The sequence below is a fragment of the Amborella trichopoda genome, chromosome 9 (genome assembly GCF_054954075.1).
Source record: "Amborella trichopoda isolate Santa Cruz 75 chromosome 9, AtrichopodaSantaCruz75HAP2 v2.0, whole genome shotgun sequence".
Taxonomy (NCBI): Eukaryota; Viridiplantae; Streptophyta; class Magnoliopsida; order Amborellales; family Amborellaceae; genus Amborella; species Amborella trichopoda.
The window spans coordinates 57,548,707-57,575,107 of record NC_142344.1 but is presented as its reverse complement, the minus strand read 5'-3'; the positions used below and the strand labels follow the sequence as shown (position 1 = coordinate 57,575,107).

Sequence of the window (26,401 nt, the reverse complement as noted above, 5' to 3'; positions counted from 1 at the left end):
TTGTTTTTAGAGTTCTAAGTTCTAACCCATCCCATGTAAAAGAAGCCACTGAGAGCTCCATTTTTTGGGCTGAGACGTTTGAAATGATCCATGAAAAAAAAAAGAGGACATGTATCTGTGAACTGGTAATTGATGATGTCAAAAAGTATAGTATACGGTCGCTCTTGATATTTGTTCTCATAGAGACAGTGAGCGTGTCAGCTTTGGAGCAGGAGCGGTAACATAAACTGAAGCGTACCATACTGTAAATGTGAAATCAAAGTTTGAATTTTTTGGAGCGCTTCAATTCATTTGCCAACTCATCAATTACGTTCTTTTTCGTTTTTCAACATCGATGCGAGCCGTAATCGTATTCGTTATTATTATTATTTGAAGCTCTTGTCCTCTACACCAATCCCCAAAAATATGGCCTTTTTTCTGAGAAATGACATCGCTATATGCTTAAGGACACGGTTTCTATGTATGAATACATGTAGAAATGAGTCCTGTCCATCCTTTAAAAATCTATTTTTGAGATGGATTTTCCGACCAAATTTATAGGGACATGCATTCCTTAACATGAGGATCATGAATATAAAAAAATAAATAAATTTTAAGGAATAAAAATAATGATTTTATGAAAAGAACATTTGAACCTATACCTATAGTTTCAATTGTTTTTGGATGGACTAATTATTTGCATCCCTCTATGAGATGGATGCTTTATACCTTGGACTACATCTAGTAGAAATGCTGTCCAACCTGCATGAAACAATTTTTTTTTATTTTGATATAAGAAAGTCATAACTATTATTTACCAGTTGGACATGAGATCTGGTGGTTGGAAAAATATTATTAGTTGAACACAAAATCCAAAATAAAATTTTTCAAATATTGTGACATGCTTCAATTTATTAAATTTAAAATTCAATAGCTAAAAATAATTATGACCTACTCATAACAAAAGTAGATGGTCTTATAGTATACAACCCATTCATTGAACTGAAAATCATCCCCTTAATTGTGAATGCTATTTTTGAGAAAATATCCGAAAGGTTTCTGTACTATTGAGGAGAAAATATCCCCTTAAGTTTCTATACTATTGAAATAAAGCGCACCTCAAAAACTCATTGGAAAAGGTTATTATGATGCTACCTCAAAACGATCATCTCAACATCTAGATGTTTGGATATGAAGAGAAAAAAAAAGTTTCAAGTCATGAAAGTAGTGCATCTTATAACACATTTTTGAAAGTAGTGCATCTTATAACACATTTTTTGGACCATCCATTTCTTTAAATTTTTAATTGTTTATAGATATGATTGATTTAACCTATTTTTTGAATTTTAAATTTCATAATTAGCACCAACAATAGATTTTCATGCCATCGTAAGGCTTTTTGGCACCAAAACTGCATTTTTGGGCATAGTTTTGACATGCGGCGTACTTTGATTATTTTAGGTTGATGGCGTGTAAAAACTTCACCCATGTCAAATAACATTTATAAATTCACAAAAATAATAAAGCCCATTTTTCTTCAAAGTTTGACTTGCATTTTATTGGTTAAATTTTTTCGAATATTTATTTGAGTACCCCAAGAGTGAGAATTTCTCAAAAACCTAGCATTCTTACGAGGAAGAAGTTTGGTAAGCCAATTTTTTTTTTCTTGGGTAGTTCAATAGGGATGATGAGCTCTTACCTGTTTTTCAAATCATTAGTGGTTTTTTAATGTCTTATGTGAGAATGGAAACCTAAACCTTAGTTGGTGGTGTAATTTATTTTGTCCCTTTTTCACAATCCTCATGGTCAAAATTCAAAATCGATGGTGTAATTTATTTTGTTCCTTTTACACAATCCTCATGGTCTAGATTAGCTTCGATCCAAAAATGAGGGGGGATGTGAGTCAGCGAATTCTCACCAAAATCAATTAATTGGACTTGAGAGTTGGTACCATGTGACCGATGCACTTCTTGTATGGTTGAGGAGAGACATAATGCTTCCCATCTTTTCATCTTTCACTCAAACCATCCAATTTTGATTTGGTGGTCCTCCTCTTTCTTTGCAGTGGCATCTCCCGGTCTTACATTCTTGCCATTCACCTTCAACCAAAAAGTAATCGGTGAAAAACAAAAAAGGCCAAAAAAAAAAAAAAAAAGATTTTTGTATATTATTCTCATTCAATTTTCTTCCTTTTTGTGTTGGCCTTTTGAGGTGAAGACTTGAGGAGGATCCCTTACAAACCTCTACTCAGCCATTTGAAAATATATGAAAAATATCTATTTTGAGTTTTACAGTCATGTGTTTGGAGTCCAATGGTCCAGACTGCATGATTGAGGTGAAGGGTTCAAAACCTCAAGTTTGCCACTTTAAAGTTTGGAGCATTTAGGTGTGGCTAGAAAACATTGGAATTCGAAAAAGGAGATTTGTGAGGATGCCCCACCACCATCATATTTTGGTTTGCATTTTTTATCACCTTGCACTCGGGCCCCAGTTTTTTATTATGGATGGGTTTCTATGAGTCAGCCGACTCCTCTGTACATCTGCGGCCCCCTCTAAAATTCACCTTAAAGATGGGTTTTTTTATCCAAAATTTTAAGAATTCATCATCTAAGCCAAGCTGATCATAAATATGGAAAAAAAGGTATTTTTTTTAGAGATATTTTTGGCACCATCCGTACTTGATTTGACCTGTGCGTTTTACACAACATCCATCTTAAAGATGGACATTGATGAAGAGTCCTTGGGCTCTTGCACCCGCTGACTCATGGAACAATTTTCCTTTTATTAATGTGTGTGTGGCCCCATTTTAACATACTCGGAGGTCGAATAAGGCTAGCAAAGGGCCGGAGTTTGTACTGGAGCAGGCTTTACATAGTAAGACAATTATTTGGGTCTCATTTGGCTCTGCTAGATCAGCCGGGCTAGTTGGGCCTGCCAATTACCTACAGTCTCTTCACGGATTAAACTATTGACTCCTATATATTCTATTCTATGGAGGCAAATTCACCAAATACCAAGGTACTTTCAGGATGGGCCCAGGCCCAATCCTGATGACCGCTAGAATATGCCTCTTCAATCCAAACTGTGCGGTGCTTCCTCTTGAACTTATCATAAGTGATTTTCCTCAAACATCATGCTCTATAATGTGTGTGTTTCTAAGGCTCTAGCTTTCAATCTCTCCTTTATGCTGCTTGAAACATGCTTTTACTTTTGCGAAAAGGATGTATCACTGTTGTCTTTTCTTACCCGTGAAAATTCATGTCATGATGTGAGGTAACAAATACTCATTTTCCAAAACCATGGAATCTAGGCGCAAGAAATTCCATCGCAAATAGTAGGCACGTACCTGCACCTATAACCTTCTCACCTAAACATGTGCCTATTGTATTATTTGGTATTAACACTCCGTGTATGTATGTTGTTTTTTTTTTTTGGATGAAGTTTCTATAAGGCCCAGGCTTATGACAACAAAAAAAAGCCTCACCTCAAATCTTTATCTAGAAAGCATTTTCCGCAATGGAAATCTCTTGATCTAAATCAATTTCCAATGCTGACAATAAAATTTGAAGCTAAAAAAATAATATAAATTTTGTGAATATATGAACACTTGTTTTTACGGTGGAATGTTCTGTCTAGATAAGTGTTATGATAAACACAATTTTAGAGCTTAAAATCCTAATTTTTTTCACCACTAATATGTTCAAGCCGAGATGATCAATAAAAATATTTTCCATAGCTTGAATTGTAATATTTGATGTATTATGAGTTGAGACCTTACTTCTTTTGATAGGGCTGCAACCTTAGCGAACCATTTTCTTTTTCTTTTATTTTTTTCTTCTGTAGGAGAATCTTTGAATATCTTGACACTTACCTGCACTTTGTGGGGTTCATGGTCTTATTTGTAACAAAGCATGGGAGATTGAGTTGGGACCATTATTGAAAAGAAGAAATCGTGCAATCTAGCCGAAGTGTGTATATATATATATATATATATATATATATATATATATATATATATATATATATATATATATATATATATATTTTCTATTTATTTTTTCTTTTCTTCATGGCTTATATCACTTACTATTGATCATTTTACAATAAAATAACTTCAAACAAAAATAAAGAAAATAACATATCTAGGATCTCAAGAACTTTAAGCCATCAAAAATTTTATTTTAATAACAAAAAAAACACAACCTATGCTTGGGAATAAAGAAAACAATAAATAAATAAACAATAAACAAAAGAAAGTGCCGGAGATTATCTCAACCGGACTTCTTACACCTCACACCAAGTTACCACCTTCCGATAGCACAAGATTTAATAGTCAACCTTCAATCTAAGTTTTGGACAAGCCACACCAATGGAACATGAACCTCTTTGATCACAAAACTCAAACCCTAGGTGAACCCCTTTGATAACCTAGTTTGAAATAGATGATTTCTCTTTTTCTACACCCTAAAACCTTTAGCCATAAATCCAAAGTTGAGAGATGGGAGAGAAAAGTCAAGAGGTTATGAGAGTTGCGTCTCTCCCTTGAGCATTCACGAGAGAGAGGAGGTTTCCAAAATATGAGAGAATGCCTTGAGTGGGGCGTGCCCCACTAGTTGGACAAGAGAGAGAGAGATAGAAAGTTAATGTGTATAGATTTGGGTAGGGTGCAATCCCTTTTTATAGCGCTTGAACAAATTTTCGGGTTTTTTTGGCTTGTCACTCATGTGAGATTGAATATGCACAGTTGATCTTGCGTGCCTTGAAGGGTGAGAGATGTGAGCTGTCCATTATCTAGATGGGTCATCAACATTCTATGACAGGTGCTAGAACCATTATCCCTCACTTCCTAAGCTATTTTCCCATCAATTAATTTAAATAAAAAATTAATATATAACAATATTTTTTTAAATTTTTTATGCATAAGGCTTTTCATATATTCCAAAATTTCATTCAAAATTTCGTCAAGGATTGAACCCTTCCTAAAACAACACTTTCTTATTCCTCAAGCCTTAGGGCTTGATCACGTAAAATAGAAAGTATCTTAGGTGGGGCGTGCCACCCATTGTTACATATAATGGGCCCCACCTAATTTGCAATAATGGATCCACAAATCCTATTGGGCCTCCAATGTATTTTTTAAATAATATTTTATTTTAAAAATTCATAAAACCATATTTGAATATTTAAATCAATATCTCTATTTTTATAAATCCAAAATTGATAAATAGAATATTCAGAGATGTAGAAAATTTTAAATAACGTTTTTAAAAATCATATATTATTAAAATAAATAAAATTAAATACTTTGATCGGAAAATGATCCATATGATCTAAGAATAAATATGCACTAGGGCACTCCACCTCCAACTGCAGATTATGGACCATACATGCTTTCTCACACCGATCCAGCCTTGCCCACGACTCACAATCCATGCAGGGGCTCATTACTGGGTCATTAAAGTCTAGCCAATGGGCAAGGGGTTGTAGTCGCAGTCTATGGATTTTAGGTTCTCCTTGGAGACGAAATCAAGGTCATCCTGACCTGATGCAATCCATTGCTCGATGGTGCATATGGGTATCTCTCGCACATGCACACGCTTCACCATGAAAGGTGTTTCACTTTCCTGAAAACGGCTATCGATGTGCTTGCCGTGTGATGATACAAATGATGAGGCTTTAGGCCTTGTCTCTAAAGGCCTCCACCACACACTCCCTCAACTCACTCTTTCGGGCATACTCATCTCATCAAGATATGACCTATATAACCTTTATCGGTTTATTTCTCTATGCCCAGGTAACATGGATTTTCTCCAACCAGATTGACCTAGCATGCTAAACACAATCCAGTATCAACAAACATCTTTTGTTTAATACCACTGAATTCATGTTCTACTATATAACTCATTTACAACCAGTCATAGAGCCTTTAATGACACACCCAAAAGTTATCACTTTCAAATATAAGTGGATGAAACAAAACAACCATGTCGATAACACTTCATCGAACCCAACACAATCGCCAGTACTTGTATGGATAAATATTTGAGGGGTCGGCCCACTCATGACTCACCCCAGCTTTTCAAAGGATTTATGTCTAGAAACATACACCAAATCATTGTAAACCACTATTGCCTCATATCCATGAATTTGGAAATCTTCAAATAACTAAAATAGCGATAAAAGAAGTACAAAACACACCTTCCTTAATGCTTTTTATTTTATGCTTATAGCAAAATTTCGGATCCCAAATCCATCTCCAACATGTTTCCGGGGTTGGACTGGATGCACCTAAAACCTAAACCTTATTGTAGACATGTGGGCGTGTCCCTAGTAGAAGGGTATACCATGTGGACCACATTCACTTCACGACTTATGTTACTTTATGAGAGGGAGATGGGGGAGTGGTTGCACTTTTTTATGAGAGGGTTACACATCCATGAATAGCATGCACCATGAATTCTAATGGTACCCATTCATGGGGAGTTTACTCCCACATGAATGAAGAGAGCATTTCTCTCACTATAAATGGAGGGGTGGAGGCTTCTACATACACATCGAGGGATGCGAGAGCTCCTCTTGAGAGAGAGAGAGAACAAGCACTATCCCAATTGATGAGTTCCGAAAAAAGACTCGGTCCTATAAAGAGTTGTGCGCAAGAAAGTTCAACTCGATTTGCTCCTTGTATCACATTTATGAGAGTATTCGCGAGCGTCTATCTCGCTTGGGATTTGCAACGTGGAACCGACTTCGGCAATTCTAATAGTTATCAAAATTGCCTACACGAGTTGATCCTTCCTTTCCAAATTCATTTACTAAAACTTGACAATACGCACTAATGTATGATACTTGATTTTTGGATTTTTAATTTTTGCTTCCGCTTCGGCCATTAGAACGGTACTTTCAACACTTCTTGTATGCAGCGGTACCCTTTATCTCTACTTTTCTATCGGCCTTCCAAACAAAAACTAGAATAGCTTGACAAATAAATTACCTAATAATCCATGAAACCCATTGGATTTGGTTATTCCAATGACATTGGGAATCAAACACCTTCCATTCTACCATGCCTAAGTGGTGAACTAATGCGAATCTATTAAAAGCCAGTCATGTACGGACAAAGTGAAGTAGATAGTGGCGGATCAAGTCAGGTGTCTCAGTCGTTAAGAAATGAGCTGCTAACCCTGCAAGCCGCATATGTAAGAAGTTTCACTTGCTAACATATGTTGGAGGAGAAAACAGTCACCTAGTAAGAAGAGATACAGGTCATGGTGCACTCAGATTCACTGTGAAATTTTCCCATTAGGAAATGAAAACTAATTACTTCTCCATTCCAAACTTATCCACTAACAAGCCATTCTGGCCGTATATGCAGAATATCTTCTCCACAAGGAGGTATTGAGTTGTCTTACACATTAAATAGGAAAGAAAATATATGGGCGAATCAGCCTAACACAGACCACCACCTCAACATGAACTGCTTGATCCATTAAATCCACCCAGTTAAAAATTTAACGCTTTACAAACCTCTGCAAAACTTCAAAGTAATCAGGAAAGGTTTTGCGAGTGCAACCAGGATCCCTAATGGTTACGGGTACATCTGCGCAGGCAGCCAGAGAAAATGCCATTGCCATCCTATGATCATCGTATGTGTCTATCGCAGTCACGTTCAGCCTCTCCGGGGGAGTGATTATGCAGTAATCTGAACCTTCCTCTACTGTTGCTCCCAACTGAAACAAAGAGGAAAGAAATCCCAACCATAACTCAGATTCATTTTTTGCAAAGGATTAAGAGGCATGTCCACACCATAACATGAAAGAAAACAAGAATCCGAACCTTCCTCAGTTCAGTGCAAATGGCAATCATTCGCTCTGTCTCCTTCACTCTCCACGTTCCAACTACAACAATGCAGCGGCAGATTCTCATCAGATTGAATTCTAGATACGACCATTTTTGAACTTTAACAATCTTACATGAAAGCCCCAAAACTTACCATCTCTTATTGCAGTTGGGCCATCAGCATAAAGAGCAACAACAGCCAGAGTCATGGCAACATCAGGCATCTTGTTCATGTTCACATCAATCCCACGCAATCTTTTCTTCTTGGAAGGATCCATTGGTGGACCTGTGACAGTGACTGTATTTTCTGTCCAGCTAACCTTGGCCCCCATTTTCTCAAGAACCTCTGCAAATCTCACATCTCCCTGCATTACAAGAAAGGAAAAAGACAAGGAAACATGATTATGCCCACGAACCAGATTAAAGTTCAGAGAACCACAGTGAATTTCCATGGCTATAAAAGACATTTGATAACCTTAAAAAGGACTCGTATAAATTCCCTCTCTACCTGTAAACTGCTTGTACCACAGCCTTCCACAGTGACAGTGCCACCAGTGACTGCTGCACCTGCTAGAAAATAGCTAGCACTTGAGGCATCCCCTTCAACATAAGCATTTCCTGGGGACCTGGACCATTATTTGATGCCATAAGTGTGATTAAGTTCGGAAATCACTCAAACAGTTTCAGCGAGTCTAAACTTCTAGGTTGCTATCCAATTTTTGTTTTTTGTTTTTTTTGCTTGAAAGAAATGCTGGAATTGTACCATGACCATTGGCTCAAATGTGTTAAAAAGATTAACAACAGCAATAATAATAATAATATCATACTTGTACAATTGCCCGCCTCTGATTAAAAAGCGGTCCCAGCTACCACTGTGCTCCACTGTCACTCCAAATCGTTCCATCAATTTCAATGTCATGTCAACATATGGGACTGATACGAGTTTATCAGCCATCACAATTTCCACATCTCCAAGAGCCAAAGGAGCTGCCATGAGAAGAGCAGTCAGGTACTGACTACTCACAGATCCCGAGAGTGTCACCTGCAATTACGGTACATAGTGATGAGTGAGTAATACTACCACTGCTTAAGAGGATAGTTACTTCAAAAAGGAGCTTATTTATAAACAAAAACAATTTGAAGGATCCACACATCTCAAATAGAACAATCTGACAGCATGTCCAACTCTAGCCATAACCTCAATGAACTACCCGTGAGAGTTAGTAGTCTGACAAAGTCTCTAAAGCTGAAACTGATGAAGAAAAACAAACTCAAAGCAGGACATCTATCCCTATGTCTGTACTTGCTTGTATTGTTACTACGCAATACATGTTGTATAAGCTTGTATACCCATATGTGGTGGTACAACCATGGGGTGAGACCACCTCTCTAAGTACCATTATCATATGTCACATTAAGAACAAATTTAAGGTCATCATGTAAGGTGTGTCTCATACAAGTAAAATGCAAATTCCAGCAAATGCACTACTTATGGAGATGGTTAAATCTATCAAACAGCAGATGAGCCTTTTTAAACTTTTAAAGTTATGTTGTATCTAACTTAAAGCAGTGCTCAGCTCAGTCATCTCCCCCAATCAAAGCGCCTTTGTCCAAGATCGTCAGATCCTGGATGGTGCTCTGGTTGCACACGAATGCATACACTCCAAGATGGCTGCCAAATCTCCAGGCCTAATTATCAAACTAGACTAGAAAAATGCCTACGACCACGTTGACTGGGCACTATTAGAAGAAACCAAAAGAAAGATGGGCTTCAACAGAGGATGGTGGAAATGGTATCGGGGATGCATCTGTAGCCCCTTCTTCTCTATCATCATTAATGGATCTCCCCAGGGCTTCTTCAAATCCCATAGAGGACTCAAACAAGGGGACCCCCTGTCCCCTTTCCTCTTTGCAATCGTAGCTGATGTCTTTAGCAAAGCTACGGACAGATTCTACCACGCTGGATTAGCTACGGGCTTCCGCATCAGTTCCCAGGGCCCAGCCATCACACACCTACAATAAGCCGATGACACCCTCCTTTTATGCAAGGCTAGTCCATCCCAAGTCGATATGCGCCTTCTCTTCTTCCAATGCTTTCACTATGCCACAGGGTTCAAGGTAAACCTCGAGAAATCCAAAATGATAGGCATTTTGGTTCCAGCTCTGCAAACCGTCGCTGATAGCTGGGGTTGTGGCATCGACTCCTTACCTGCGAACTATCTCGACCTACATCTTTGTTATGGCAAACCTAAGAAATCTCAATGGAGCCATGTTGTTGACAAGGTCGAAAAGAAGTTGGCATCTTGGAAAGGGAGGTCTCTCTCCCCTGCAGGGAGACTCACCCATATCAAATCCGTCCTCGCGTGGGTTCCCATTTTCCAAATGTCTCTGTTCCACCTGCTTGCCTCGATGCGCACTCGTCTGGAGCAGCTTATGCAGAACTTTCTATGGTTGGGCGACCGTTCCTCAAAGAAATTCCACCTCCTTTCCTCGCAATTCGTCTGCTCCCCCAAATATGCAGGTGGGCTGGGAATTTGCAGCCTTACGTTTCAAAATCTGGCCCTTCTTTGCAAATGGTGGTGGGGACTTGCCACCCAACCAGGGTGCCTCTGGTACCTAATCCTTTGCTCAAAATACCGCCTCTCTTCCTCTCTGTGGTGTATTTTGGATAGGACACCTCAGGCTGTCTCTGGCTTCATGCGCTCTATACTTCATTCTCTCCCTATTTCCAAATCTTTTATTAGATTTCACCCTAGGATTGGATCCAGAGTGCATTTCTGGTCAGACTTGTGGGTGGGAAATTCCACTTTAGCCTCGCTCTTTTTGTCCCTTTTCCGTCTTGGGCTTCCAACTTAGCCCACCCACCTCAGAGACTGTGGCACATTTTTTACCAAATTTACACTCTTTGCAGGCGTACACAGATCTCTTGGACACATATTTGGAGGGAGGCCAACCACACAACTGACAAACTCGCTAGGTTTGGAGCTACGATGGAGTAACAATGTCTTTGGGAGGGTGCCGTTTGTTGCGATTTTTTGGGTTCCCTTCTCAGTTCTTTTGCTTGGTTTTTTTCTCTTCTCTTCGTTTCTTTCGGTTTGGGCTTTTCTTTTCGGTTGTGCCACCCTTCTCGGTGACTTTTGTACCCGCTTGGGGCTTTTGTTTCTTTGTACTCTCTTTACCATTAATACAATGTTAACATTATCAAAAAAATTTATGTTGTATCTATGATCATTAATAGGTTGCTAATGTTGTGCCAATGGGAGCAATGTCCGCCACAATGTTAAACAAACCAGAGTAGCTTTGTTATTGTAGGGAAAAGCAATTCAACAACAGCATCACATATAGAACCAAGTTGATAACTTCTCTGTGATTAGAAAGCAAGGATCCAACAAATCTAGGACAGTCTAGAACACGAGGACAAATAGCCCTAAGGTACCCTGAAATGACACTGATACAAAAACAGCCTTGAGATTTTCTTAACATCATCATCTCTAAAAGAGGAAACATGTTATACAATGGTTGAAATGAAGAGAGGTCCTTTAAATTTAGTCTATTGCAGTCACTCACCCGCATAACAAATAAAAGTTTTTTTTGAAGTGACGATCTGTTTAAGTCACCATAACAATTTTCTTTGAAGGATAATAACAAATATTTTTTATTATCTGTTTTAGGTCTTGACCTTGGTTTCATCGTTATGAATTGAGGGTAAAAAATCTCCTGCCTGTTGCACAATATACATAAATTGAAATAATCCTTCACATATAGTGATCTTCCTGAAATAAGCCCTCACATTTAGTGACCCAACAAAGAAAAGATTCACAGAAATGGAGATTTCTAGAAACTTCCCAAAAAGATGATGCATAAACCCAAAATACAACCCCACTACAATCAAATCATGATGGAAACTTTGGCCAACAAAGAGCTAAGGAAGCAGGGCACCAATAATAATTCCAATATAACCAAGCTTTTACAGCATGGCGGTTTACTTAATCAAACTTACTTTTGACTTTTTAAGAGAATCAACGAACTACTTATTCACATTTTCGCTTCAAATGATTCAGAAAAGGTTTTCACATGCCAAGCTTTACCCCCAACCTTCACCCACATATATATATATATATATATATATATATATATATATATATATAGAAAAATGCTGAGATTAGGCCACTAGCTCATATGAACATATGAACGCAACGGCCCAGATTGAAACCGGGCCGATCTGACAGTCACGACCTCATTTCGTGTTTGAATTTTAATTTTTTTTCTACCAATCCAAATAATTTGAAATTTTAGGCATCCATTTTTCTTATCAAGGTGCGCCGAATAAACATATTTTAAAAATAATTCGCAAAAAAATAAATTGACCAAAATACCTCCGAAACGTTTCAAGGGTATTTTGGTCACTTTATTTTTTGCAAATTATTTTTTTTGATATTTTTATTACATTCTCTTATTTTTGAAGAATACACGCCTAAGATTTTAAATTATTTCAATTCGTAGAAAAAAAATTAAAATGATATACGAAATGAGGTCATGACCTTCAGATCGGTCCAAATTCAATATGAGCCGTTGGGCTCATATGAACACATATGTTCATATGAGCTAGTGGGATGATATGAACATATATGTTTGTATGAGCTAGTGGGCTAATCTCAACATTTTCCATATATATATATATATATATATATATATATATATAGAGGGAGTGATTTCATGGAACGGTTGTATAGTAATATAATTCAATAACCTTCAAAAGTCATGTTAAACTTATTTGTTTAACCCCAATTTTTAAATATACGTTGTTTTCAATCTAATGAACAATCACAAAAAAGAAAAATTTGAAAATACATTGCAAAATATGTTTTTTGAGTGCAACTAATATAAGCCGTCCATTTTAATGAGATGCTTAGATCAAGGCCTCAGAAGGATTTTTTTCTTTCCAAAATTTTTAGATTGCTTTAGTACCATTAGATTAACAATGCTAAAAGTGAAAAATTGATTCTGAATTTGTAAAGGTCTATATGTTGAAATTCACCAAATAGATGGTTGAAATTCATTGTTGGAGGGCGCTCATTTTGACTATATCTAAGGTGCAAATTGAATTTTATTTTTTTGGTATTGATTATTGGGATGAACGGAGTGTGTGTGAAAAATTTGAGGTCATACAAATGTACTAAATATGGTTTTCTAGAAGTATGGTTGCATTATATTACTATACAACTGTTGCATGAAATCATTCCAGTTGTATTGTAATATAATGCAACAATCTTCAAAAACCATGTTAGGGTCATTTATGTGATCCAAATTTTAGAATATACAGTCTTTTCATTCTAATGAACAATAACAAAAAAAAAAAAAATTGAAAACACAACCTCAAAAGTATTTTTTTAGCCCAATTAACATAGACCGTCCATTTTGATAAGAAGCTTCGATCTAGGACTTAGGAGGATTTTTTCTTGTCCAATTTTTTTAGCTGATTTTATTATCATTAGATGAACAATGTAAAAAACGAAAAAAATGATTTTGAGCTTGTAAAGGCTAAGATCTTGAAATTCACAAAATGAATGATCTAGATTCATTGTTGGAGGGGACTCATTTTGACCATATCTAGGATTCAAATCGATTTTTTTTTTTTTGGGACTGAATATTGAGATGAAGAGAGTGTGTGTGCAAAATTTTGTATCATACAAATACCACAAACATGGTTTTCTAGAAGTGTGGTTGCATTATACTATGATACAACCATTGTATTAGATCACTACCCTATATATATATATATATATATATATATATACCTAAGATTTCACATGATTTGGATTTGCAGAAAAAAAAATTAAAATACGAAATGAGGTCGTATCCGTCACATTGGCCCGGATTGAATCTGGGCCGTTAGGCCTATATGTAGTTGTAGACTAGAAGGCCTACGCCAGCATTTCCCTATATATATATAACTTTCTTACTAGTCTTAGCTATTTGCAGAAAAGGTTGGAAATTTCCAATTAATATATATTCTAAACATACTATACAGTGAGAAACTATGAAAATAGCTCACCTTTCCCCCAGGAAGACCTCCCTTTCCATTAACATAGACAGGAGGACAATCGGTGTTAAACACACAACCAATATCCGCACCCAGCTGCTTCAAACCACTGACTAAGTCACCAATAGGTCTCTCTCTCATTCTTGGAACTCCATCAAGCACATATCTGAAGGAGATAAGTAAAAAAAATAGTGTTTCAAATCATGTTCTTATATGACAGTAACTTCTACAATTTTATCAACAAATGTGAGCATAGAAGGGACCTCGCATTTCCTCCAGCAGCAACGACTGCAGCTGTCAATGGACGCATTGCTGTTCCTGCATTTCCCAGGAAGAGTTGGACCTCCTCAGTTGAATCCTTCCCAACTGGAAAGTGGCCCCCACTGCCTTCAACAATTGCTCTTTTATTCACAGCGTCCGCTTCCACATTCAGACCAAGGGTGCGCAGTGCTCCAAGCATGTAATGGACATCTTCGCTGTTTAATAAGTTCTCAACTACAGTAGTTCCCTGAAAGAAAATAATAGAGAGAAATATCTTAACAAAGAAGGATGTATCATCTAAATAACAACTTTGTTGGACACGAAAGTGGTATGCTCACAAATGAAACTTGGGCATCCAGGATTAGGAAAAGACAACTTATCAATTGCCTCTCATGGTTTGTTAAGGGATAAGAAAGAAGTCTCGATCCAGTCATCACAATGTGAATCTCCATTAGATGATCAAGCATGGGATGGAGACCCTTACAACTTAATAATTCGCATGAATCGGCAGATAATGACCTGAACGCCTCATCAAAGATGGGTAGAACAGGCAAATGGAATGAGCTGTTTAATAGTAAAAGACAAGAATACAAGGGAGTCTAATCTGATAAAATGCCATTAAGAGACATTAGGTTCTAGTTTGGACAGCATATACTAAAAAACAGAGAGTCACGAGCAGAAAACAACTGTGCGAAAGCTCCTGCAAAGGTTCAATAGAGAAAATATGAAAATTGGAAAGGGCCATTCGGTGATAATGGCGAAAGAAAACTTAATATCCTTTCACAGAGTATTTAGCTGATATATTATATTTGGATTGCTGTCATAAAAGTGATGTAAGAGGGCCTAGTGACACAACCATCTAAATTCAAGGGAATCCAGCAGCATATGAGTGTTGAATTTGGCGATTGGCTTAGGGTTTGTTGCATATGGTAAATTGAGTCGGTCCAAGCATCTCTTCAGTGTGTGGTTTCCTTTAAATTAGGTCCTCTAAGATTGACTCTTTTTTTTCTTTTATTTATTTTTCTCTCTAAGCTGTTAACACAATCTCAAGAGGGAGAAATGGAGGAAAGGGCACGAAACATAAGCGATTAGATTAGTTTCGAGTTTCGAGTGATGACAAATGAAGAGGAGGAAGAAAGGGGGAAATAATACCTGGGAGAGAGCGGCGAGGAGGAGGACACGGTTGGAGAGGGATTTGGAGCCAGGAAGGTTGACAGTTCCGCTGATCTCCTTAATGGGTTCCAACACCAACTCTTCCTCCTTTGATGGAGATGCCAGAGCAGAAGCCCTAACCCTAATAATCCCCTGCCTCCGACTAAGGCCGCCTAAGGGAGATGATGGGGAACTGAGTCTCAATGAGGTTATCTTCCTCCTGGTGGGAGCTGCTGCAAGGTCTACGACCACAAATTCATTGTTGTTGTTGTTTTGAATGTGGGAGAGAATAGAAGGCTTGGCAACGGTGGCCTGGAAACATGTAGCCGCCATCTTACCAGGCGGGCGATGCGAGAGAGAGAGAGAGAGAGAGAGAGAGAGAGAGAGAGAGAGGAATTAAAATTGCAGAAGAGAGAGAGAGATCAGGGATACCAACTCCTCTTTTGATCATTTATAGCTAATTTACTACTACTGCTTCCTTATTTCATAACGATAATGGAAGAAAAAGAGTAGAGTAGAGTAGTGATTGAGGTAGGCGTGGGCGCGGGCGCGGGCGCGGGCGCGGGCGTGTGAGTCAGAATTGGAGCGCCGCCCGCCCCTCCCTTCCTCACTGTGTGTGGGACCCGCCATACCTACCCACCCGCCCCTGCCCTGCGCACTTCCTTTCCATGAGTTTGGTGGCAAGCGAGCGTGCGTGCGTGCGTGCGGTAGTTAGGTTGTATTTGTTGAGGGTTATGGCAGGGTCAGTTGGCGCTACGTTGCATCTGGCCAAATGCATCTCGAGGGCTAACCCTATGCGCTGGGTGAGAGTTAGGTGGATGGCGGCTTCGTTCTTGGTAAGAACCTTTTCTTATTTCTCATTTGACCTCAAAATTGCCTTGAAAGACATTGAAATGGCCCCACCATCCCTTCTTTTCAATGATATGTAGCTGCGTTTGAGACAGAGAAATGAAAATGTCCGCGGCCTTACCCCACAAGAATAAAAAACAGACAAAAAAAATTCATCTCTACATCAAAATTTTTTTTTTTTATTTTTTATTTTTTCAATATTTTCTCTCTGTAGACAACTTCAAGGTGTAAGGAAATAAAAAGGGGATGTACGGTTGTTGGGTGATTTTTTTGGTTGAATAAAAAAAATTGAAGTTTAAGCATTAAAAAGAAAAAGCGTTTCTAGCTTTCTTTCCTCTCTTTCTTATGCTTGTGGTGCATGGCAGAGCGCTCAAATCCCCACATTTATACTCTTTTACGGTTTTTTTCTCAGTTTTGTTTATATCAAGAACGCAACCGGTTGTCGGTTGGGGGTAAATTTTCAGCTACATCAACAACCCTATGTTCATGCAAGCCTCTCCCCAACTACTACTCATTTTTCCTTCCGGAAACTTTATACTTAATTTGAGGATAAGAGATAAAGAAGAATCAGGAGTTGCTGAGGAGGTCTGAATTGAATTCGCAAGTCTCATAAATATCACCTGGCGAACGTTTGTTGGGGATATGGTATCGCACTTCTTGGTCCATCGGGGATATGGTATCGCACTTCTTGGTCCATCATCAGCATAAAACAAACTCGTACAATTTTTCGTTATTAGGAGGGAGAGGAACAAAACTCATAACTCCACATGTCACTCATGCTGTACTTATGCTTAAATCGAAGCTTTCTTTTTTTTTTTTTCAAAAAACTAACGTACATATCGGTTCATTTTGACATTATTACAGAAATGCAGAGAAGTTTATGTCATTACATGTATACCCATTATTTCTCCTATGTAATATTTTTAAAAAAAATTGATGGATCTACCCTCTTCGATTTTTCAATAACCAAATAGTTCAAATTATTGGATTTTGAAAAACTGAATTAATTAGATTTTTAGTAGTTTAATAACCGAAAACATTGAACATTTTGGTACTTGAAAACCAAAAAAGGCAGTTCTGTCATTTCAAAAAAATTATTATGAAGGGAAAAAAATAGATATGCATGTAATGGAAACTTCACGGTATTTCTATACTAATGTTAAAAATAACATATATATGCATTATTTTCTCCTCCCTTTTATTCTCCTTGTTAAAATTAAGGTAACATATCATGAACAAAATGAAGAGACGAATTCTTACCGAACACTGAAATGGTGTCTGGAATTTCAATGATCATGTCAACCAACCTTAAACGCCTGCCTACTCTTGGATTTCGAGTCTCAACCTACACTAAGGAATTCATATTCCAGCAAATGCGATGAGCAGATTTAACCAATCAAATTGTCATATTATTTTCTAATTTCATATGTAAAATATTTTTAAATTATTTTTCTTTAATTATATTTATAAATATACAACTACACTCCAAAACTCCAAAATTCAGATGAGCATCTTATTTAGATAAAAAACGTCCCAACCATAACCATTGGCAGGGTGCTTACTTTTCTGAAATAAATGCAACCAAAAAAATTTATTTTCAACTTTGAGGTTGGTCAATGTCAAGATTAATTTCACATGGTCAAGATTAATTTTGACCACCTTGTACATAGTATACATTCCCCATTTGGGCCCCTAAAAACCAAAATACAAACCCAATAAAACTCCCCAGGGTATGAAGTAAGGAAAATGTTCATGGTTGTGATTAAATCTAAGAAAACCAGGGGTGCTTATAGCAAGATGAGTACAAAGGGAAAAATGCTCCAAAGAGATGCGTCACAGGACCGTTTATTGTAGCGTTCCATGACCTGTAAATAATATCCACAACAGTTTGATGTAAAAATACAAAGGCAAACTAGAGAGAATTATCAGGAGACGGAAAGGATTCACTCAGCCACCTTAATGGGTTGACCAAACAACCATCACTACTGGGCGTTGATTGGTGGGCTTGTTCGATCTTCTACTCGCTTAAGAAGCTATAGCTTCCATTGGGTAGTATGGAAGTATAAGCTTCCTGATCAACACTGTTTTGGACGCCATGGAAAACCATAGCTTCTAAAATAGCATAGCACTTCCACTTAAACAACACAAGAAGTGATACAGTAACTAGAAGCCACGGCTTCCTATTATTAAACATTTTCTTACAATATGCATATAAATTTCATACAAAACAGTTGCTTAAATAAAACGAAAACAGAGAATCAATCAGTTTCCTAAGCTTGAGCTTAGGTTTTTCTCCTCTTTTTTTTTTTTTTGTTGATGCCTTGAACTCATAAAAACACATAGAAAAGATGCAGAGGCAGGCAATTATATCTAGATAAGGAAAATCTTTGGGTGAAATTTAAATCCACCAATAAAAGCAGTACATTCTAGATTCAACACTCAAACAAGGATCAGCTAAGTTCAAAAAAGGCCTAAATAACCCATAGTTTAGGATCCGAACATCATCCAAAGAATCCTCTGGACACAAGTATTAAACCAATACACTAAAATTGGACTGCACTGTAACCAAGCTGATTTTTTCCAAAGATTGCATAAGCGTAATACCCACAAGACCTCAGCAAACCCAAGATTCCCAAAATTATATGACTCCAAGCAAAACTGCTCTAAGCCACGAGGGTGCTGGCAGTCGTTGATTCACTGCAAACCAGTAGAACACGTGTTATAATTGATAATCACAGTAAGTATGAAATACTAAGGGTGCATCACATAATTGCAGAGTGCTCCTCTTCCTGAATCAACAAGTTCTTAAAGCTACTATGTCATGGAAAAACCTTAAATGGATCAAGTGGTCACCACTTGGTCCACAGAAATGATGTACACAGATACATGAGAAACTCAGCAAGTACATGCAGAATAGCAGACAAACTTGCAAAGACATATATCTCCAGCATTATATACAAAAAAAAAAGAAGATATATATACACCACAAGATCTTAATCCAACGTTATACAACATCAAGGTCTCATACTCAACAGATCAGTAAGACAAAACATGTGCAAGCATGGCAGTTCTTATTCTCAATTAAATTACCATGTAGAATCTGTCCATCTCTACAAGCTTTGTGAATTTCATGTAATTCGTTTTCCAAATAGGAATGGGATTGGGAAAATAGTTGCCAGCAATACCAATGGACAGGCATTGGCATGTTGGAAAAGGTTTAGGTTAAACCTTCAGGACAACAATCGTATGGCATGTCTCCTTTTTTACATATAAAACATGGCATGGCATGGCATGGTTGACATATATATGGTATGGATTAGTATCAAGCATTTCATGCACACCTGCAAACAGGTTTCTAAGAACGTGCTTAAAAAAAGGAAGACGGGGCTGCTACAGCACCCTCTTCCACAAAAAGTGGAAGACGCAGGATGTCGTGTCTTCGACAAGTGGGGCCTTTTTGTGAAGGCCCCTCACAAACATGGAAGCTTGATTTCGTGGAATTTGGGATTTCCACTCTCAACAAATCAAACACACCCTAAAAGACTCAAAACATCACTCCAAGTTAGGATTGTATGTTCCTTACGGTCAAAATTTATTTAAAAAATGGATTATTAAGGAGGGCAACATTTCTACATATGAGTCTGGGGACTCATAGAAACCATATCCATATTCAAAATAGTTATGTGGACATCTCTTGTTGTATCAGCTTTTTACATCGAAGTACTAAATACTTTAGACACATACTAGATACGACATTGTATTGCTGTCAATGCAACACTGTTTATATGCTTAATACAACTAAGGGATGTTATCTACCCAACAAAAACTAAGTGATGAAGGAGAGGCAGTGCTCATGCACACTCATGCTGCTAAGCTCCTACTCCACCATTAAAGGGTAGAGCCCAGATGACACAAGTATCCAAAAATAGATTCCACAAGTACACCATCGTCCCTCTTGGGTTTGTGGAAATATATTTGCTTTCTGTTCATACTTGTGCTGTTGCTTAAAGTATACCACAAGTAACTGTAACTATCACGTGGTGAATCTAATTCTTGAATATCATGAAAAGATGATTCATAGAGAAAATAAAACAAGAGGCAATTGCATAAGAAAATACTAAAACAGGAGGCAAATGCTTCAATCAGAAAGACCACACAAATAATATAAATGACTCACTATTTCCACACAGGTGGAAGTTTCTTAGTCCTCTTGTAGTATCGAGCCAAGCGATGAATCCTGCTCTCAACCAAAATTAACCTGAATTTGGAGTCCTTATCTTTTCGGTTTCTCTCAAGGTGTTTCCTGATGGCCACCGCTTTCTTGATGAGATGGTACAAATCCTCTGGGATCTCCGGAGCAAGACCTGATAAACATATTCTGATTGAGATTTTCGCGGGAAAATCTTTATAAAAAATACGAAGGACAGTGTAATTCCATAACCCAAGTAAAATGATACAGAGGGCAACATGCAAAGCCCGTACCATGAGCCTTCAGAATCCGTAAGATCTTATTTCCAGTAACACTTTTAACCTGTGCAATTCCATGGGAATCACGAAGAATAACGCCTATTTGAGAAGGCGTTAAACCCTTCTTTGCAAACTTGCAAATATTTTCTTCTACCTGCCAAAAAATTTATTATTAGGAATTGTGCAGTGTATCCAGTTTTTCTTAACGAAACCAGTATAGTAAACGACCAAAACTCCTAGCATACACAATGCGAGGAAATTACATATAAGATTACACAACTTTCATTTCTGAGAGCCAAAGCAAAATTTTCTCCTTTTTTTTTTTTTTTAAGAATATCTGCTACAGATAGTTGAATGTCATAATTGAGGAATGGTTGAAAACCAGGAGACAAATCGCACATACAACTAAGGCAAGTGGTAACAACACAAATTGGGGACAGAAACCAGCAATTAAAGTTATTGGTGCACAGGCAATATAAAAAGATCGAGATATGAAAACTAAGCCAATAACCACGACAATTTGTCATTGTGCCAACATCATTCTGTTGAAATGGTCTTGGATATCCAAAGACCAGGCATCAAGACCTACATATACTCTGAAAAGCTCTCCAATGGTCACAAGAAACATTGTCATTTAAACCATTGCTTTACCATAGAATAATGATAAACGAAGCCCTCCATCTCCAATTCAAACTTAAAAGTAACAAGTACTGCTTGGATACATGATACATCTTTGGTTGTTTGTCAGATTGTCATAAAGGCCAGTTCAGGGAGCCTCATACCCTAAACACAACTCTGAAGTGCTCCAAATCTCAGGCAAGAAGTGGTGAAATTCTTTTTCTCTAATATTTCAGTGCCAAGAAAAAACAATTTAGCCACAGAGGTAGCCTTGCGTCACTGATTGTACCATCAATGTTATATGCCTCAGCACAAAGACAGCACCTTAAGCAGACCAAGGGCACGCTGTTGGAAGTGGGAGTATGTGTATGAGCAATTTGGTAATCGAAATCAGGGAATGAGATAGGCTAGAAGAAACCTATGATAGGAGGCACCTTCCATACAATGCATATCTAAGGGATCGCCAATTGTTGGGGGATCAAAATTCCAACCTGTTGAGAATCGCACTCCAAACCATTTGTGACGAGGTAAGAAATTATTAAGGAACGGATTCAATATGGCAAAAGACTCACAGTTCTAACTAGAGCATCCTTGAACAAGAATCCCTTAGTATTGGAATTCACGTATTGAACACCCTTAGCCAAGGACGCAACATTCCCCTAGTATTCAAGGCTCTCAACTGTCCTAAACAAGGGTTTCCCCTAATATTGGAATCAATGTATTGAGTGCCCTTAATCAAGGTTCCCCAGTGGCCCCTAGTATTAGAAACAAGGTCCTCCCTGAGTATGTCAGCCCAAATAGACGAGGCTAACTTTAAAAATCAGACATTCATTTTGGGTTCCCCTATTAATAGGAATTTTGAGTCAAATATTCCATTAAAAAAGGGGAATTCTGGATTGAAGTTGACTTACTAGACACCCATCCTTCTTCATTGAATAAAAGAAGTACAGTTTTTATTTTAATTATTAATAGATTATAAAGAATATAATGTTTCAAATAAAATTAAAAATAAAGCATTGTATAATATTATTGCAATCATGCTATAACCATTGCAATATGAACTTATGTAAAATCATAAAATAGTTTTCTTTTTTGTATCATTCTATATAACCTTCAGCGTAACACATCTAAAACTCTCAACATTTGCATTCGATCTTGATTCCATATTATCAAAAACGCTAATCCCATGTTGATCGAATCATGGATTGGTGCACCTATGAACCTTGGGATTTGATGTTGTGGAATTTGGAACCCAAACAACTCGTGATCAAGATTCTAAATAGGAGGACAATGACAAGGAGGCCAACTCAAAGGAGACAGAGGAAGAAGAGCGATATGTCAAGGAGGGGGAAGACTGATGATGATAGGTTGGCATCATCAGATTCATATGCAACTACAAGCGATGATGGGGATGGTGGTGGACCTTATGGTGGTGATGATGATGATGACAATGAAACTCTGTTTGAAGTTTGAGGTATTAAGATTGGTTTTCTTGTCTTGTTTTTAAGTCTATTGACTTTTGTGACGTTGTGGTAGTAATGATGTCGATGGAGTTGGACTGGCTACAAGATAAAGTGACAGATTAATGGCAATGTAACTGTCAAATCCATACAATGTTGTATGACAGAATGATTGTTATTGTATTTTCAAGTTCAAATGTTCAACTTTCAAATTTGGGCTTTTACAATATTTTAAAGTTCTAATAATTCAAGTTCAAAACCCATGTATGCATGCACAACAAAACAATGAACACAAAACACGCTAAAATTGGGATTTATGTATAAATAATTAAGTTTAAATTGGGAAGCTTGGTATCCAACCCAACCCCCAACGAAAAACACAACCTTGAGGCCCTAACAAAACTCCTCCCCCCCCCCCCCCCCCCACCCACCCCACCCCACCCCACCCCAAAGAAAGGAAATAAAAAATTAAAAGTTAAAGAAAAAAAAAAAGCAGTGAGGACCCTGGGCCGCCTTGGAGGCGTACTCTATTAACAATGTTAATTAAAAAAAATCCACTTCCTCATAGAAAAGGACATGTGATACTTCACAAACAGGTAAGTCAGTGTTTTTTTATATCAAATCAACTGGTCCTTTGTGCACAGACAATTTTGTGCACAAGTCGTCAGAGGCATGAAGAACAGATTCTACAGAGTGACATCTCTTCTAGATTTACCAATTATTCAGTTTCAACTGCTTTATCTAGTGAAGTAAAAAAGTAAATCCAGTTAAAAAGTCCCAAGAAAGACAGAAATTCTTTTGGGAAAATAACAAGCCGAGTGCTCCAATCCCATTTGCTTTTAAATAAAATTAAATAATAAGAATTGATCAATTCTTGTGAACTTTATTTAATTCTTTGCATAAAGAATGCCCTTAGAAACCACTCGAGCGTCCTCTAAAACCCCCCATGAAGTTCCGGAACTCATCATGCCTGAATTAACTTGATATGTAATCCGTAGATTTAATGGGCATTATATCAGATGAACAATTCATCATGTAGGGGCATTTTGGGTAAGAATATTCTCATTCCTTAATCACTCAAACAAAATAAATAAATACTTCTTACTATGAAAGTTTAGACACACAAAAGGGATAAAAATTGCTAAAAAATGGGAAGCGGCAGGATCTAAAAGTTCATAAAGGTGCCATCTTTGAAGCAGCTTACAGAGGCAATTACATAGGGAATGCCATCCAAGAGAAAATGAAGAGAAGAAACATTTCTCCTCATATAAAGCATGTCTCCAAATTCTTAACCAACATGATTCCATACATGAGAACAGGAAACACTCTTCCAGATCCAAACCAGAAGAACTCTCAACTCTCAGTCTCTCCATATCAAAAACAGGAGTACTCAATCGCTCTTTAATCTAATAATTTAATTAACGTGATACAACGGCAGGTAGAAACATGGCATTTAACTCAACCTCCATTTCTTAGACACTCATATTAATCCTATAACACAGTTACTAAATAAGAAGCAACCTAAGCAGGACACATACAAACAAGCTCCAAACTCAAGTTACTAGTGTAGACCTCGTCAAGCATTGCTACAATTCTGCATCTCTGTATCCAGAGTACACAGTAACCACATCAGCCAATCCCATGAAACTAAGGTAACACGAGGTAGAGAAGTAGAGCATAGTGAAAATGGCACAGGATATGGAAGGAGAATTGATGGTCATGCTGTGCCTCTGATAGGATAATGGGTACTTAAGAAAGACAATACACAACTACAATCACGTTGGAGGGGGCACAATTGAGAGGGAGTATTAGTTTATCCGTAACAATAGCCCAGATCAACTTAAGACCACTGAAGAAGAAGTCACTAAATCAACACTTACAATCAAATGCGTAAGATTTCATCTATCCACGAGTCCATTTGTTACCCACAAAAGGGCCCTCATTGTAAGGAACATAGCTTTAAGGCCTTAGTTTTTTATATGCATAGTAAGAAAACGACCCCTTCTAGAAGACCATCATATAATTGTTGCACGAGTTAGGGTTACAATTTATAACAAAATCATGATAACAACGATATGACATAAAATGAATACTGGGAAAGCAATGGACCTAATAACAATCGATAGTAAACTACATATTCATTGAAGAACACTGAGTTTTACAGGGATGCAATGGAGTGGGCTATAGTTGTGAAACAAGCACTAGTAAGAGCACAAAATCAGTAAATATGAGAAGCATCTACAATATAATATTTCAGCAAAGAATGATGCATATGTCAGTGATGAAATCTGAGAACCGATTCACCAAAAAATCAACGAAGTGAGTAGCGGAGGATAGAGATGGACTGACTGCTTACCTCTGGAGAAGAGATCTTGAGCCAACTGGGAGGGGTCCTCTTGTACGGCAGCGCCGATGAAGAAATACCCTTACTGTCTCACCAAATAATTCAAACGATTCTTTAGGAGAGAAGGGAATGAAATTAGGCCAAACAGAAACATTTACAGTGCTAAGAGAAGGAAAAATAAAAGAGAAATGGAGAGGGAGGAGAGAGAGGTTAATAGATACCCTCTGCTGTGCATGCGCCCCATGATGAATCTAGTATCTTCCCTACCTTAGTCTCAGAGCACAGGACGCTCACCCAAATAAACCCTAAATCTACTCTCCCTCTCTCTCGCTCTCAGCTGCGCTCGGCTGCGGCTTATTTGCCATATATAAACCTGGAGTTAGGCTCGGGCTAGACCAGTACGTTCGAGAGGTTCGGATATAAAAATTGTTTTTACTAACTGGCGCATATACTATGCTCATGCGCGAGCATTTTATTCATTTTCTCCCACGCTCAAACCACCTACTAAAGATAATTTTTTCAGTATAAAATTTTGGAAAACACAAAATAGTTACTAGATAGTTATTTTTATAAAAAAAAAATTAATCTGTAAGTCATATGACACTTAGATCTATAAGTCATAGGACACTTAGATCTAGTCCTTTAAAAATTAGATGGTATATATTTAACATTGAGGTATAAGTATTTTTAATATACAGGGCTTCTCCGATAGGGAAATGTTTTTATGGGATCCAAACAAGATATGAGTTTAATGCGACCCTACTTTTTAGCCGTTTGATCTTAATCAAATGGCTACGATTGTTCATATCATAATGTCACCTTACTGTTTTATTTTAGAAAAACTTTATATAGAGCCGAAACTTTAAAAAATCAAATTAGAGCGTACATCAAAAATTTCACTAGAAGAGGTTATTTTGATGCCCAAATATCATCAATTTGTTCATCTCGATATCAAGATACATGAACATGAGAAAAAAATGGATTTCAAGTTTAAGAAATAGTGTATTTTGTAATGCATTATGGACAGTCAATTTTAAATATTGTCAAGTTTTCATAGATCTCTCGATCTACACTGTTTTTGAAGCTTTAAACTTTATAAATAAAACTGAAAAATATATTTTAAGGTTATCAAAAATATTTTCAATATTGAAACCACATTTCTCGATACTATTTGAAGGTATGCTCTAATTTGATTGTTTAGAGCCTACGCTCCATACAAACCGTACCTTTTTATTTTTTATTTTTTTCTACTCGACATTATTTTATGAAATTTTGGACGTCCCATAAAAACATAGGGCGAACTTGGAAAAAATAAAAAAAAAATATTTTATGTAAAAATAAATGACCAAAATGGCCCTGAAAATTTTGGTGGTATTTTGGTAATATTTTATC

At 37.3% G+C, this 26,401-nt stretch overlaps 2 protein-coding genes across 2 annotated transcripts; both read right to left on the bottom strand.

Annotated features, from left to right (window-relative positions):
• Positions 1-7,278: 7,278 nt before the first annotated feature.
• On the bottom strand, positions 7,279-15,933 carry LOC18447673 (RNA 3'-terminal phosphate cyclase/enolpyruvate transferase, alpha/beta). Its single transcript, XM_006857760.4, has 8 exons — positions 15,272-15,933; positions 14,122-14,366; positions 13,871-14,024; positions 8,643-8,857; positions 8,324-8,441; positions 7,970-8,180; positions 7,813-7,874; positions 7,279-7,706 (listed from the first exon to the last, which is right to left on the bottom strand). Exons 1-8 carry the CDS (start codon positions 15,602-15,604, stop codon positions 7,488-7,490), a joined length of 1,557 nt encoding a protein of 518 aa, XP_006857822.1. The 5' UTR covers positions 15,605-15,933; the 3' UTR covers positions 7,279-7,487.
• A 2,542-nt stretch (positions 15,934-18,475) lies between these two features.
• Positions 18,476-25,371, bottom strand: LOC18447664 (small ribosomal subunit protein uS15). The gene is made up of 5 exons (XM_006857761.3): positions 25,231-25,371; positions 25,022-25,094; positions 20,603-20,741; positions 20,298-20,484; positions 18,476-18,817 (listed from the first exon to the last, which is right to left on the bottom strand). The coding sequence occupies exons 1-5, from the start codon at positions 25,251-25,253 to the stop codon at positions 18,784-18,786; spliced, it is 456 nt and encodes a 151-aa protein (XP_006857823.2). The 5' UTR covers positions 25,254-25,371; the 3' UTR covers positions 18,476-18,783.
• Between the last annotated feature and the right edge of the window lie 1,030 nt (positions 25,372-26,401).

What these genes read in the sequence shown, in the direction of transcription:
- LOC18447664 (XM_006857761.3), bottom strand. Translation starts at nt 25,253, where the DNA reads ATGGGGCGCATGCACAGCAGAGG. An exon ending in ACGGATTCTGAAGGCTCATG is followed by an intron (nt 20,485 to 20,602) that starts GTACGGGCTTTG and finishes TATGTTTATCAG; the next exon opens with GTCTTGCTCCGGAGATCCCA. An exon ending in CTTCCACCTGTGTGGAAATA is followed by an intron (nt 18,818 to 20,297) that starts GTGAGTCATTTA and finishes ACTGGTTTGCAG; the next exon opens with TGAATCAACGACTGCCAGCA.
- LOC18447673 (XM_006857760.4), bottom strand. Translation starts at nt 15,604, where the DNA reads ATGGCGGCTACATGTTTCCAGGCCACCGTTGCCAAGCCTTCTATTCTC. An exon ending in GCTGCTGGAGGAAATGCGAG is followed by an intron (nt 14,025 to 14,121) that starts GTCCCTTCTATG and finishes TATCTCCTTCAG; the next exon opens with ATATGTGCTTGATGGAGTTC. An exon ending in GAGGTCTTCCTGGGGGAAAG is followed by an intron (nt 8,858 to 13,870) that starts GTGAGCTATTTT and finishes CCGTAATTGCAG; the next exon opens with GTGACACTCTCGGGATCTGT.